A 13,736-nucleotide genomic window follows, 5' to 3' on the forward strand; every position below is an offset into this window, starting at 1 on the left:
TAAGTCACATTTCAATCTGTCTAAAGAATTATGATGTGTGACAGAATGTGCAATTTAACAAAGAGACGTGACCAGAGCTTCATCACTTTGTTCAATAAAACTCATTCTAGACTTTTTAAGATTTTGTCTTTAGACTTTTGTATAAATTAAAGGTGTAACTGTTTTTGTCAGTGGCAGATATAGATCAGATGTTTAGTCACGCGATGGTTGAGCCAATAGTATTTTGCAGCTGATGTTGTGGGACTTGCAGAACCTTCAATCAATCCCAGCCCCACAGTGACAAAACTAAAACAAAAATCCAATGCCCGATGTGTGACCTAATATTAGAAAAAGGCAGTTTTATGCCCCTCCCCTGGATTTGTGCCAAAACATAATGGGTTCGCCCTTGACCCTCGGTGTCTGTTCATCTTTTTTTATGAAAATTGTATTTGGATTAATTTAAGTTTATTCATATAGAAAATGTCAAAGCTGATCATTATTTGTTACATTTTGTTTTTTCTAAAACCTTTTTCAGTATCTACGGTGTTTCACTGTCTCACATCGTTCTGTTTGTACAAAGACACTTCTCTGGGGTTTTTGCACAGTATTTATCTGTGAGCCGCACAAACTGTCGTGTTTTTCTCTTCCACAGTTTGAGGACATGAGGCACTGAGCCCTGCTCTGACCATGGGTGACTGGAACCTGCTGGGCAGCATCCTAGAAGAGGTCCACATTCACTCCACCATCGTCGGGAAGATCTGGCTCACCATCCTCTTCATCTTCCGCATGTTGATCCTGGGCGCGGCGGCCGAGGACGTTTGGGACGATGAGCAGTCTGAGTTTGTGTGTAACACGGACCAGCCCGGCTGTAAGGCCGTGTGCTACGACCGCGCCTTCCCCATCTCCCTCATCCGTTTCTGGGTGCTTCAGGTCATCTTCGTGTCGGCGCCCTCTCTGGTCTACATGGGACACGCCCTGTACTGCATCCGAGCTCTGGAGAAGGAGCGTCACCGCAGACGCATCCAGCTGAAGGAGGAGATGGACGAGACGGAGCTTCTGGAGGAGCAGAAGAGGATCGAGAGAGAGCTGAAGAGACTGGAGGAGCAGAAGAGGGTGAAAAAGGCCCCTCTGAGAGGCTCTCTGCTGAGGACGTATGTGATCCATATCCTGACCCGCTCTGTGCTCGAGGTCTGCTTCATCCTGGGACAGTGCATCTTGTACGGGGTCCACCTGGACCCTCTGTACAAATGTGAGCGCCTGCCCTGTCCCAACAGCGTGGACTGCTACATCTCCAGGCCCACGGAGAAGACCATCTTCATGGTCTTCATGATCGTCATCGCAGGCGTGTCCCTTTTCCTGAACATTCTGGAGATATCTCACTTGGGCATTAGGAAAATCAAGCGCATCCTGAGCGGGGAGAGGTTCTCGGAGGAGGACAGTTTGATTTATAGATATAAGAGAAAGTCGTCCCTGCCCCACCTCTGTGTGATGAGTAACGTGCCTCACAACGGGCCTTTGACTCAGACCTTTAAAGTCATCCCAGACACAGACAGCAAACCCCCTCATTACACCCCAGGGCTCAAAGCCGGTCCGAACGTCCCGAGACACCACAGCATCGCCTACCTGGGCCACGGCCAGGCGAATTATATCTGCCAGCAGCCCCGCATGATCCCCAGGTCCAGCCTGAGCTGCCTCGTCCCGCCTCAGACTCACCAGAGCCAGGACCTCCAGAGCGGCGTCGTGGAGCAGCACCGAGAGTGGGCCTCTGTGGAGTCCACCCTGGAGGACAGTCACACCGAAGAAACCAACGAGCACGAAGACGACGCGCCCCACCCCGGCCACCTGGGGGCGCTCCTCTCCGCCTCCAGGCCCAGTGTGCTCAGGGGACTGGAGGACCACGACAGGAGGACGTCCATGGGCAGTCAGCTGCTGCCGAACCCCCGCAGGACCAGCTTCATGATGAGGCCGCCCTCCGAGAGCGTGTCGTCTGTGAGCGGCTCCACCAGCCCCTCCCTCCACTCCTCCGAGGAGTCCGACGAGCTGGGCTCGCTGCAGGGGGACATGCCCATGATGCCCCCCGGAGGAGGGCGCAGGATGTCCATGGTGAGTGTCATGATCCATCAGAGCGTCTGGTTTGAGGTGATGAGGAGGCGGGTCTAACGCCTTTGTGTGGTGTTTTTTCTGCTCTTTGTTGGTGTTTGGAGGATCCATCATGAGCTTTTCATTGAATTTGAATCATGAATAATAATTATAATAATTTGTTGTTGTTGTTTTTGAGGTTTTAGTTCCATTCCTCTATGTTTGTTTTCTCTGCACGTTCATGGTTCATTGTTGAGGAAAAAGGTATAAATTATTGATAAAAGTCTAAAGTTGTTTGTTTTGTTTTGTCAGAGCATGTTCCTGGACATTTCATCGATAATGAAGAAGTGAAGAGCCAGACGTTTGGATTTGAAGCACCTTAAATTTGATGTTTTTCCAAAAAGGATGTTACCTGTGGACATCTTTGTACTGGTTTGTGCCAATTTCAGACGCAATTTCCTCAACGGATTCTATTGCACTTCAAAAACAGTACTTTACTCAAAAGAAATACTTTTTTTATGTATCCAGTGTTGGAGCGTGTACTCTGCCCTTTATGCAGTCATTTTATGATGATTTCTATTATATCCAGATTAAATACTTCTTAACTAAACCTCTGTACTTCTTAGAATCACACACAGACAGTCAGAGTTCGTTCCCATGCTTTTTTGTTTTATTTTCAACAGGTTTTTACCCTGACAAAATGCGGATTCTTTTTATTTAAAACATTTTCATATCAAATAAAGAAAACATGACATCTCGCTCACAATATATTTACAAATATCTAAATCAAAAATCATGTTAAAATCGAATAGTCAAAGATAAAAAATAAAATAAAAATGCAGATAATAACAGTCATGTCGCAGGTACCCAAAGTAAAGTACACATAAAAAATGGCTCACCAGAAGTCTACAAATACAATGATACCAGTGTAAAAAGTTAGAAATGATGCCACATAAAGTTTCTACATGTCTATGGTACAGGTCTGTTCATACAAAGAGGTATGCTGAATCCAGGTAGATAAGTGTTTGAGAAGAGTCCGTTCAACCAAGGTTTTTAAAAGAACCCTGAAATCACAATCTGTCGCAGGATCAATGGAAGTGGCCCCCCAACTGCTCCCCAGTGTAAACGTGAACGATTAAGGTACTTCCTATGGTGTGTCAAAGGCATGGGATCCAAAAGTCCTTCAGAAAAACAATCATTTCATTAAGTTTTGGCCTGAGTGAATCCAGAATGGAGCTTAGAAAGAAATATTCTAGAGTAATGTTGAATAGTCCTGACAGTTTGTCGACACGGGGAAGTATTTGGACGTATTTTATCATTATTTTGGCTGTTTTGATTTATTTTTATGAGTTTGGAAATGATTTTGTGATGGCAAAGCGAGAAGAATTGTTTAAAAACTAATGTAGAGACAAGTGCTATCAGTTAAAGTCAAATGTGGGTTTCTTCTTGCAAAGCATCTATAAACACTTTGTATTTGTCAGTTAGAAAAACTCCATCCGTCCATGTTCTTCCTCGTATTTGGGGTGTGGTCTTGGGGGCATCAGTCTAAGCAGGGACTCAGACTTCCCTCACCCCAGACACGTCCTCCAGCTCCTCCGGTGGGACCCAAAGGCGTCCCCAGACCATCGTGTCCTGGGTCGTCCCCGGTGTCTTCTCCCGGTGGAAGGTAGAAAAGCTCATAAATATTTAAATCTGTGTCTTTTAGAAACAGTTTTTATGACGCCAAATTATCAGAAAGTTTCATTTAGTGAGACTTTTAAGGTAACAAAACCGATTTTCAAACAAATCAATCAGGACTATTGGTCTTTGTGACGCTGCGTACGGCAACAAAATGGTGCCACTTTATTAAAAAAAAGAAATGCATTTTGAAAAAGGTCCCTCCATTAAGAGTCAGAGAGTGAAAAAATAAATAACGCAGAGTTGGTCCAAGGATCTGGTTCGTTGTAAACTTCACAAACGCTAACGTCTCTCGCTAATGTCCCGTTTTGGGGGGCCACGTTTTTTGTATTTTGGGACTTTTTGCTTGACAGTTCCTTGTTCCCTCACTGAAAATAGTAGTTTGGCCTCTGTAACCTCTAAGGCAACAACTTGTAGCTGCACAGATGCTCAAAAAGTCAACGATTTTAACTTACACTAAAAAATAATTTAGCTGATTTTTCTACAACCTAATTTGCAAGGACTTCTTAAATTTTTACAAAACAAAAAAAATAACAACAAGAAATGCACAAAATTGTAAACATACACCCTTTGAGTTAAAATAGAACAACTTAAGTGACATGTAAATAAAGACAAATTATAAACAATCAAAATTACATCTATTACCAAAGTTCAGTCCTATCAGTCTGATACCGACCTACAATGTACAACTAACCTTTTCCTCTACAGCCCGCCCCTTCCCCTTTCCACATACAACCAAATAAATAAGTTAGCAACAAGTTCACATTACGGAGATATAACCATTCAAAATATCCGTTAAGACGTACATTCGAATAAGAGTTTAGCTTGGCTTATTGGATCGATTCACTTTTTACACGACAGGTTTTTGATTGTAACTTTTGTTTTAATGTTGAACACCAACACATTAGGTTTTTAGCTCTAGACTAAACTAAAAGTGAATTTGTCCTAATACTGTCTGGCCATTATTCAGATGCCAGTGCCGTGTGCAGAGCTGCACTCACCACTGCCACGTGTTTCCTCATCGACTTTTCTACAGCAGATGAATTTGGCATCTCCCTAAATCAATAATGTGCCATTGTGTTGTGTTTGGAGCGTTGGACTTCATAGGGTTCACTATGAAGTGTACAAACTCCTTATTTGACATGTTTTTACACGTTTTGTGCCAATTGTTGAAAACAGAAGTGTTTCACACTCACACACTGGACCTCAGGGTGTTTAGTGCTGTGTACAATGACATTGCATACATAAGTACAACACTATTCATATTACATATAGCACAATAAATAAGCGTTTCATTTAAGGTAGTGTCTAAAGGAGCATACTGGTGTTTTTGTTTGGGTTTAATCTGATTTCACATTTCAAGTTTAAAACTACGATGCTTAACCTTTGGAGACCGGGGTCGGTCTGGTTTATTACAATTCTTAGAAATGATTGTACTTGCTATTTCACAATAACATCAAAAACAGTTCACTCGATGCATTTTATAAATATCTACATGTCACATTGCTTCAGAAAACGAAACAGAAAACACCAGCATGACCTTTGAACCTGCACATTTGAGTGATTCTCTGGGGTCGTTTAAGTGCCAGTGTCACCTCATGTTCATTCAATGCGTCGCCTCTTGGAGGCGCTGAGCGCTGCTTCAGCCTTATGTGATTCTGTCTCTTTGCACAGATTTGAAAAAGGCAGGAAAAACTTTATATCCTTTGTCTACGAGAAAATAGAAATGTGAACATTTGACAAAACAAGCTTTGCATAATGAGACATTTGACCAAATGTAGCAGTTTACAAATACACACCTTTGGTTGTGTTTTACACTTCACTGTCCTGTGCCACTTAAACACCACAGACAAAACTCTGGAGAAAAGAACCTGTGCGTACGGTGAGGAGTTGTTAGCTTAGCTCATCTTAGCTTAGAGTATCCGTCTCTCTCTTTAACTTTATAAAGCCCGTTTAAGTTAGTTTGAGTTACACATGTGCTGTGTCTCTGGAAGTAGAAGTTTCACTTTGTCAAACTAAACGGCGGAGCTCACACTGACACTGAACGGCCTGTAAAATGTCAGGCCGATAAATGTTCTTCAGTACTAGGAGAGTTTAGCTTATTGTCGTGTGCTTTGTCCTCAGACGTTAAACTAACAACATCAGGTTTATACTCATCACTTATTTTAATGATATAAATGAAAAAACTGTATTTGAAACGTAATATTCAAGTCAGGACGGGACAGTGAAGCAAAAAGCATGTACATGAGAAATTACTGAACATTCGGAGCATTTCCTGAGTTTAACCTCCCATGATGCACTGAGAGGGACGCTGACAGGAAGAGGAGAGTGAGACAGAGAGAAAGAGAGAAGCTGCCAGTGCATTTGTTAGATCGCGATGCAAAAATACCTGTTCAACAGTATTGCTGAGACAACGTTACAAAAAGACAAAATACATCAGATATGGAGGTTCAGACCCGGGACGTCCCAGACTCCAGGCCCCGCCTCTGCTCCTCTGTTGTGCATTTGTCAGTCATCTCCTGGCAGAAGTCCACGGTGACGGTGGGGCTACATACTTCCTCGGTGGACCCCAGCACCAGGGGGCAGTCTCGGGACACGTCCGCCCCCTCGCGCTCCTCTTCGCCCGTGTCCGCGGGGGAGCCGGGCCTCGGCGGAGAGCCCCGGGGGGAGGAGGAGGAGGGCGAGGGCGGGGTGGACGTGAGGTCGATGCTGGCGGACACGGGAGGCGGCTGGACGTCCCGACACACCTGCTGAGAGAGGAAGGACAGGTTCTGCCACAGCTCCGACATGCACACCTTCAGCTGGTTACGCTCGCTCAGCAACTTCTCCTTCTCACAAACCTGCAACACAAACACACACAGACGCACAAACACACACAGACACAAAGACACAGACACACAGAGAGTCAGAGTCAGGACGTTTGTAAAAAAGTAAAACACCTGAAGAAAGTGAGTTTGAGCCTGGTTAATACTATGACGTGGGCAGTAGTGGACGGTATTGAAGTACAAGTACTAAAGTACTGTATTTAAGTAGAATTTTTAGATGTCTGTGCTTTACTTAACCTCCTGGGACCTGGCGTCTTCATATTTGACAACACATTTTGGGTTGTCGAGGCCACAATGTAAATTTTTAGGAGAATAAGAACAGAAACGATGCAAAAATGTTCAGTTCAGAATAAAAGCACACGTCTGTGTTAAAGGCTCATGTTTCTGCTGCAGATCTTCACAGACACTTTGGCTCAACTGTTGTTTCTCATTTTGTTTTTACTCAGGACAAATGTTGCTGTTTCAGGGACTTAATAAATAGTTTTTGCAAATGATTATTCAAATGTTTTATCAAAATGATTCAAACAGATCGAATGTCTGTGACATTTTTCTCATAATGTGAAAAGATAATTCTTTGTTCTGATCAGGTCCAATCAGCCCAAAAAACAAAGAGAAATAAAAAATCCATGAAAGAGCTCGAGTCTGAGGAGGTTAAGTACAGTTTTAGAGTGTGTACTTTTTACTTTTACTTCAGTACATTTGAGAGCAGTATCTGTACTTTCTGCTCCACTACATTTTGAACTGGACTGAAAAGTAAAAAGCACTACAGACTAAAGTTTTTGATTTGTTTTGTTGCTGCCGACAGTTTGAATCTGATAATTATTTTACACTTGAACAAATGAAGAGCACTTCTACTTTTCACTCTTAAAGTACATGTTAAAACAGATACTTAGGTTATGTTTACTTAAGTACATTTTTTCATGTGATACTTTCACTTGAGTCACTTTTTACCTCTGTATTTGTACTTTTACAAGAGGAGCAGCAGTGGCTGTCGTGCACACTGTTGTTGTGTCCTTTGGCAAGATATTTCACCTTTATTTTCTTATGTACATCATTTAAAAACATTTCAGAAAGACATAAGTGAGTCCTCTAGTGGTGATGTGAGGAACAACACCAGACACAGTAAATAGAAAAGTGAAATGTGAGAAATGAGCTCGTTTCTGTCGTTAAACTCTAGAACCCGAGCTGCAATCCAGAATCTAAAGATGCAAAAACACTTCATCTGTGGATCGTACCATCTCCTCAGAATCACAGGGTTTGGGTCGTACCAGTTTGCGTATTTCACACTCCAGGTTCTGAATACAGTCGAGTTTCCTCTTCCGACAGCGCTGTGCGGCGATGCGGTTCTTGCTGCGGCGGCGGATGTCGTGGATGAACTCGAGCTGCTCTGAGGTCAGTTTGTGCATCTTGATCAGGATCTGAAAGTCGTTCCGCGGCAGGTTTGTGATCTGGTCCACGGGGAAGGGCAGTTTGACCTGGACACACGGAGAGAGCGGTCAGAGCACGAGCGAAGAGAAACAGAGGAACGAATAGAAACATAACAAGAACAAACAACAAGAACAAACAGAACAACAAGAACAAACAGAACAAGATCGAATAGAAACAGAAACGAATAGAAACATAACAAGAACAAACAGAACAAGAACAAATAGAACAACAAGAACAAACAGAACAAGAACAAACAGAACAAGAACAAACAGAACAAGATCGAATAGAAACAGAAACGAATAGAAACATAACAAGAACAAACAGAACAAGAACAAATAGAACAACAAGAACAAACAGAACGAGAACAAACAGAACAACAAGAACAAACAGAACAAGATCGAATAGAAACAGAAACGAATAGAAACATAACAAGAACAAACAACAAGAACAAACAGAACAAGATCGAACAGAAACATATTTACACATTTACATCGTTTATACGTTTAACATTTTAAACACTTTTCCCAGTTCAGATGCTGATGTTTTGAATTGTTAATCACTATGACAACAGTCTTAATTTATGATCCTTCTGAAACCCGTAAATACAGACAAGCAGGTTCATTTGTTTAAGTGTCAGGTCAGATCTGTGGAGACGTGAGCGCTGCATATTTTTCCAGGTATTTTACTAGAATCAAAACATCTCAAACTGAAAACACGCTGGATTTGTTTAATGCTGTAAGACTGCGGAACATTCCAGGCAAAGTCAAGCAGACAGTGGAGCTCTGTCTGAAAAGTTACATAGTCCAGCTTTAATCTTGTCTTAAAACGATTAAACAAGTGTAAAAAGGATTGAAAATGAAAGTAGGTCTGTGTGAAATGACGTGTCTCAGAAACAAAAACACGTTTTCTCACATTGAAGGTCGTGGACGTGTCCTGGGGCAGACTGACAGACGTGTGGCAGACATAATGTGCCACAGGAGCCACAGGAGCCACTCTACACTCAGTTTATTACACAAGGTCAAGAACAACAGGATTGTAAAACTTGAGTGTCACTGTTACAGTTTAATCCCTCCTTATGTTTATGTAACTTATGCAAATGAACCTGTGTCTGTTTTTATGAATCAGCGGCGCAGTGTCCAGCTCTGACCACTAGGTGTCAGTATTGAGCCGTGTATAGAGCCCAGGGGCCCCAGCCACAAAGAAAAACACACGAGCTCTTTGTTTGACATGGAGCATCTAAACTCAGTGTGTTTAAGAGGTCAGGGACAGAAGATCTGACCTTTCACTTTAAATGGACAGAACGGATAAAACATGAGTTTTACATAAAAGTCAATTAAATGTGTTTTAAAATTAAATGTGTTTTTAAATTAAATGTGTTATTAAATTAAATTCTGCTTTTAAGGAAAATTGTTTGTTTCCCCTGGAAGAATCTGGGTCAGATATAAAAACAAAAGCTACAAGCTCCTCACCTACAGCCCTTTTTCATTTTCAATTCATCTTTTCAATTATTATTATTATTATTATTATTATTATTATTATTATTATTATTACTACTACAGTAGTATCACAATAGTCGTAATACTAGGAGTAGTTTTTGATTGATTCTATTTTATTATTGTGTTGATCCTTTAATAGTTTTATAAGACACTTAACAAAATACAAAAATACAAGAGTCCAGTTTCCAAACGTGTCACAAACATAAAACATTTAAACAAACTCATCTGTCGCTTCTTCCAGGTTTTACAGAGAAATGAATCCGACTTATAAACTTTAGAACAAACATCTGATGTTGTCGTCGTTAGATCAGATCAGAACATTTCATCAAATAAAACATTTATAAATTCATCATAAAATGAACAAAACAACAAAAAATCAGCTTCACTTTTCACTTCAACTCAGAGAAACCACAGAGTCTGACAACAGCAACAACAGCAGCAGCAGCAGTAGTAGTAGTAGCAGTAGTAGTAGTAGTAGTAGCAGTAGTAGTAGTAGTAGTAGTAGTAGCAGTAGTAGTAGTAGTAGTAGTAGTAGTAGTAGCAGTAGTAGCAGTAGTAGCAGTGGTAACAGTATTTATGTATTTTAAACCATAACACTTCTGTTGTGTATGTGATGTATTTTTACTCTTTGCTGGTCATAACAGACAAACACAGAGTTTTTTCATTATTATTATTATTATTATATTATTATTATTATTGTTATTTTATTATTATTATTATTATTATGTTATGTATGTTGTGGTAAAGAAGGAGCTGAGCCGGAAGGCGAAGCTCTCGATTTACCTCAATCTACGTTCCTGCCCTCACCTATGGTCATGAGCTCTGGGTAATGACCGAAAGGACAAGATCGCGGATACAAGCGGCTGAAATGGGTTTCCTCCGCAGAGTGGCCGGGCGCACCCTTAGGGATAGGGTGAGGAGCTCAGTCACACGGGAGGAGCTCGGAGTAGAGCCGCTGCTCCTACACATTGAGAGGAACCAGCTGAGGCTCGGGCATCTGCTCAGGATGCCTCCTGGACGCCTCCCTAGGGAGGTGTTCTGGGCATGTCCCACCGGGAGGAGGCCCCGGGGAAGACCCAGGACACGCTGGAGGGACTATGTCTCTCGGCTGGCCTGGGAACGCCTTGAGGTCCCACCGGAGGAGCTGGAGGACGTGTCCGGGGTGAGGGAAGTCTGGGAGTCCCTGCTTAGACTGCTGCCCCCGCGACCCGGCCCCGGATAAGAGGAAGAAAATGGATGGATTATTATTATTATATTATCCAGACACAGGGGCACAACTGTGTGTGTCGTCCTGTGTGTCGTCCTGTGTGTCGTCCCGTGTGTGTCGTCCCGTGTGTGTCGTCCTGTGTGTCGTCCCGTGTGTGTCGTCGTGTGTGTCGTCCCGTGTGTGTCGTCCCGTGTGTGTCGTCGTGTGTGTCGTCCCGTGTGTGTCGTCCCGTGTGTGTCGTCCTGTGTGTGTCGTCCTGTGTGTGTCGTCCCGTGTGTGTCGTCCCGTGTGTGTCGTCCCGTGTGTGTCGTCCTGTGTGTCGTCCCGTGTGTGTCGTCCCGTGTGTGTCGTCGTGTGTGTCGTCCTGTGTGTGTCGTCCCGTGTGTGTCGTCCTGTGTGTGTCGTCCTGTGTGTGTCGTCCCGTGTGTGTCGTCCCGTGTGTGTCGTCGTGTGTGTCGTCCTGTGTGTCGTCCCGTGTGTGTCGTCCTGTGTGTGTCGTCCCGTGTGTGTCGTCCTGTGTGTGTCGTCCTGTGTGTGTCGTCCTGTGTGTGTCGTCCTGTGTGTGTCGTCCTGTGTGTCGTCCCGTGTGTGTCATCCCGTGTGTGTCGTCGTGTGTGTCGTCCTGTGTGTGTCGTCCTGTGTGTGTCGTCCTGTGTGTCGTCCTGTGTGTGTCGTCCTGTGTGTGTCGTCCTGTGTGTGTCGTCCTGTGTGTCGTCCTGTGTGTGTCGTCCTGTGTGTGTCGTCCTGTGTGTGTCGTCCTGTGTGTCGTCCTGTGTGTGTCGTCCTGTGTGTGTCGTCCTGTGTGTCGTCCCGTGTGTGTCGTCCTGTGTGTCGTCCCGTGTGTGTCGTCCTGTGTGTGTCCCGTGTGTGTCGTCCTGTGTGTCGTCCTGTGTGTGTCGTCCTGTGTGTGTCGTCCTGTGTGTGTCGTCCTGTGTGTCGTCCTGTGTGTGTCGTCCTGTGTGTGTCGTCCTGTGTGTCGTCCTGTGTGTGTCGTCCTGTGTGTCGTCCTGTGTGTGTCGTCCTGTGTGTCGTCCTGTGTGTGTCGTCCCGTGTGTGTGTCCCGTGTGTGTCGTCCTGTGTGTCGTCCTGTGTGTGTCGTCCTGTGTGTGTCGTCCTGTGTGTGTCGTCCTGTGTGTCGTCCTGTGTGTGTCGTCCTGTGTGTCGTCCTGTGTGTGTCGTCCTGTGTGTCGTCCTGTGTGTCGTCCTGTGTGTGTCGTCCTGTGTGTGTCGTCCTGTGTGTCGTCCTGTGTGTGTCGTCCTGTGTGTCGTCCTGTGTGTGTCCTGTGTGCGTCCTGTGTGTGTCCTGTGTGCGTCCTGTGTGTGTCCTGTGTGTGTCCTGTGTGTGTCCTGTGTGTCGTCCTGTGTGTGTCGTCCTGTGTGTCGTCCTGTGTGTGTCGTCCTGTGTGTGTCGTCCTGTGTGTCGTCCTGTGTGTGTCGTCCTGTGTGTCGTCCTGTGTGTGTCGTCCTGTGTGTGTCGTCCTGTGTGTCGTCCTGTGTGTGTCGTCCTGTGTGCGTCCTGTGTGTGTCCTGTGTGTGTCCCGTGTGTGTCGTCCTGTGTGTGTCGTCCTGTGTGTCGTCCTGTGTGTGTCGTCCTGTGTGTCGTCCTGTGTGTGTCGTCCTGTGTGTCGTCCTGTGTGTCGTCCTGTGTGTCGTCCTGTGTGTGTCCTGTGTGCGTCCTGTGTGTGTCCTGTGTGCGTCCTGTGTGTGTCCTGTGTGCGTCCTGTGTGCGTCCTGTGTGTGTCCTGTGTGCGTCCTGTGTGTGTCCTGTGTGCGTCCTGTGTGTGTCCTGTGTGCGTCCTGTGTGTGTCCTGTGTGCGTCCTGTGTGCGTCCTGTGTGTGTCCTGTGTGTGTCCTGTGTGCGTCCTGTGTGTGTCCTGTGTGCGTCCTGTGTGCGTCCTGTGTGTGTCCTGTGTGCGTCCTGTGTGTGTCCTGTGTGCGTCCTGTGTGTGTCCTGTGTGCGTCCTGTGTGCGTCCTGTGTGTGTCCTGTGTGCGTCCTGTGTGTGTCCTGTGTGCGTCCTGTGTGTGTCCTGTGTGCGTCCTGTGTGTGTCCTGTGTGCGTCCTGTGTGCGTCCTGTGTGTGTCCTGTGTGTGTCCTGTGTGCGTCCTGTGTGTGTCCTGTGTGCGTCCTGTGTGCGTCCTGTGTGCGTCCTGTGTGTGTCCTGTGTGTGTCCTGTGTTCTCTTAGTGTTACCAGATTGTAGCGGTGACATCATTTTCTCCTCTGACAGAGAAAAGGGAGCAGCGTGCACGTGTGAATGAGAGTGCACGTGTGAATGAGAGTGCACGTGTGAATGAGAATGCACGTGTGAATGAGAGTGCACATGTGAATGAGCGTGCACGTGTGAATGAGCGTGCACGTGTGAATGAGCGTGCACGTGTGACTGAGCGTGCACGTGTGTGCTGGTGCTCCTCACATCGTGGGGACACAGACGTCAGGTCAAGTCACGTCTGGACAAACATCAGGTCTGTTTTCTGTTTTATGTAAATCTTTCATCATAAGACGATGGTTAAAGGTGCATTATGTCACTTTTCTGAGGGGATCAGCCATCTGCTTGTCGTCATGGAGATGTCATTGGCTGGAATGTTCCACACTTCTGTCTGACATTTATTCAATTACAGGTGTTTTTATTGCATCAGACCTGTACCTGCTCATCTCCATGGAAATTTAGAAGTAAACACATTATTGGACGTCCCAGTGAAAACATGAATGAAAACATGACAGAGGGAGAGAGAGAGAGAAAGAAAGAAAGAAAGACTGGAACAGAGAGAGAATGAGAGAGAGACAGGCAGAGAGACTGAGAGAGTGGGAAAGAGAGAGAGGGAGAGAAAGAGACTGAAAGAGGGAGCAAGAGAGAGGGAGAGGCTGATAGAGACAGACTGAGAGAGAGACAGATAGAGATAGAGAGAGTGGGAAAGAGAGAGACTGAGAGAGGGGGCAAGAGAGAGAAAGAGAGAGAGGGAGAGACTGATAGAGAGAGACTGAGAAAGAGATAGACTGACAAAGAGAGGGAGTGAGAGAGAGAGAGAGACTGAGAGAGAAAGAGA

The 13,736-nt window shown here is 45.0% G+C and overlaps 2 protein-coding genes across 2 annotated transcripts in view; one reads left to right on the top strand and one right to left on the bottom strand.

The window, feature by feature from the left end:
- The first annotated feature begins 666 nt into the window (after positions 1 to 666).
- On the top strand, positions 667 to 2,437 carry gja10a (gap junction protein alpha 10 a). Its single transcript, XM_033988461.2, has 2 exons — positions 667 to 2,082; positions 2,371 to 2,437. Exons 1-2 carry the CDS (start codon positions 667 to 669, stop codon positions 2,407 to 2,409), a joined length of 1,455 nt encoding a protein of 484 aa, XP_033844352.1. The 3' UTR covers positions 2,410 to 2,437.
- Positions 2,438 to 2,791: 354 nt separating this feature from the next.
- The window catches only part of bach2a (BTB and CNC homology 1, basic leucine zipper transcription factor 2a), a 72,196-nt gene continuing 61,251 nt past the window's right edge, over positions 2,792 to 13,736 (bottom strand). Inside the window, exons 4-5 of the mRNA XM_033988460.2 lie at positions 7,829 to 8,035; positions 2,792 to 6,575 (exon numbers count right to left, since the gene is read on the bottom strand). Of these exons, the coding sequence (XP_033844351.1) occupies positions 6,186 to 6,575; positions 7,829 to 8,035 (597 nt within the window). The 3' untranslated portion in view covers positions 2,792 to 6,185. The remainder of the gene's footprint in view (positions 6,576 to 7,828; positions 8,036 to 13,736) is intronic.

Source organism: Periophthalmus magnuspinnatus, chromosome 22 (genome assembly GCF_009829125.3).
Source record: "Periophthalmus magnuspinnatus isolate fPerMag1 chromosome 22, fPerMag1.2.pri, whole genome shotgun sequence".
Classification (NCBI taxonomy): domain Eukaryota; kingdom Metazoa; phylum Chordata; class Actinopteri; order Gobiiformes; family Gobiidae; genus Periophthalmus; species Periophthalmus magnuspinnatus.

Coding starts and splice junctions, on each gene's coding strand:
- gja10a (XM_033988461.2), top strand. CDS start 667: ATGGGTGACTGGAACCTGCTGGGCAGCATCCTAGAAGAGGTCCACATT. Junction 2,083..2,370: donor GAGGGCGCAGGATGTCCATG/GTGAGTGTCATG, acceptor TTGTTTTGTCAG/AGCATGTTCCTGGACATTTC.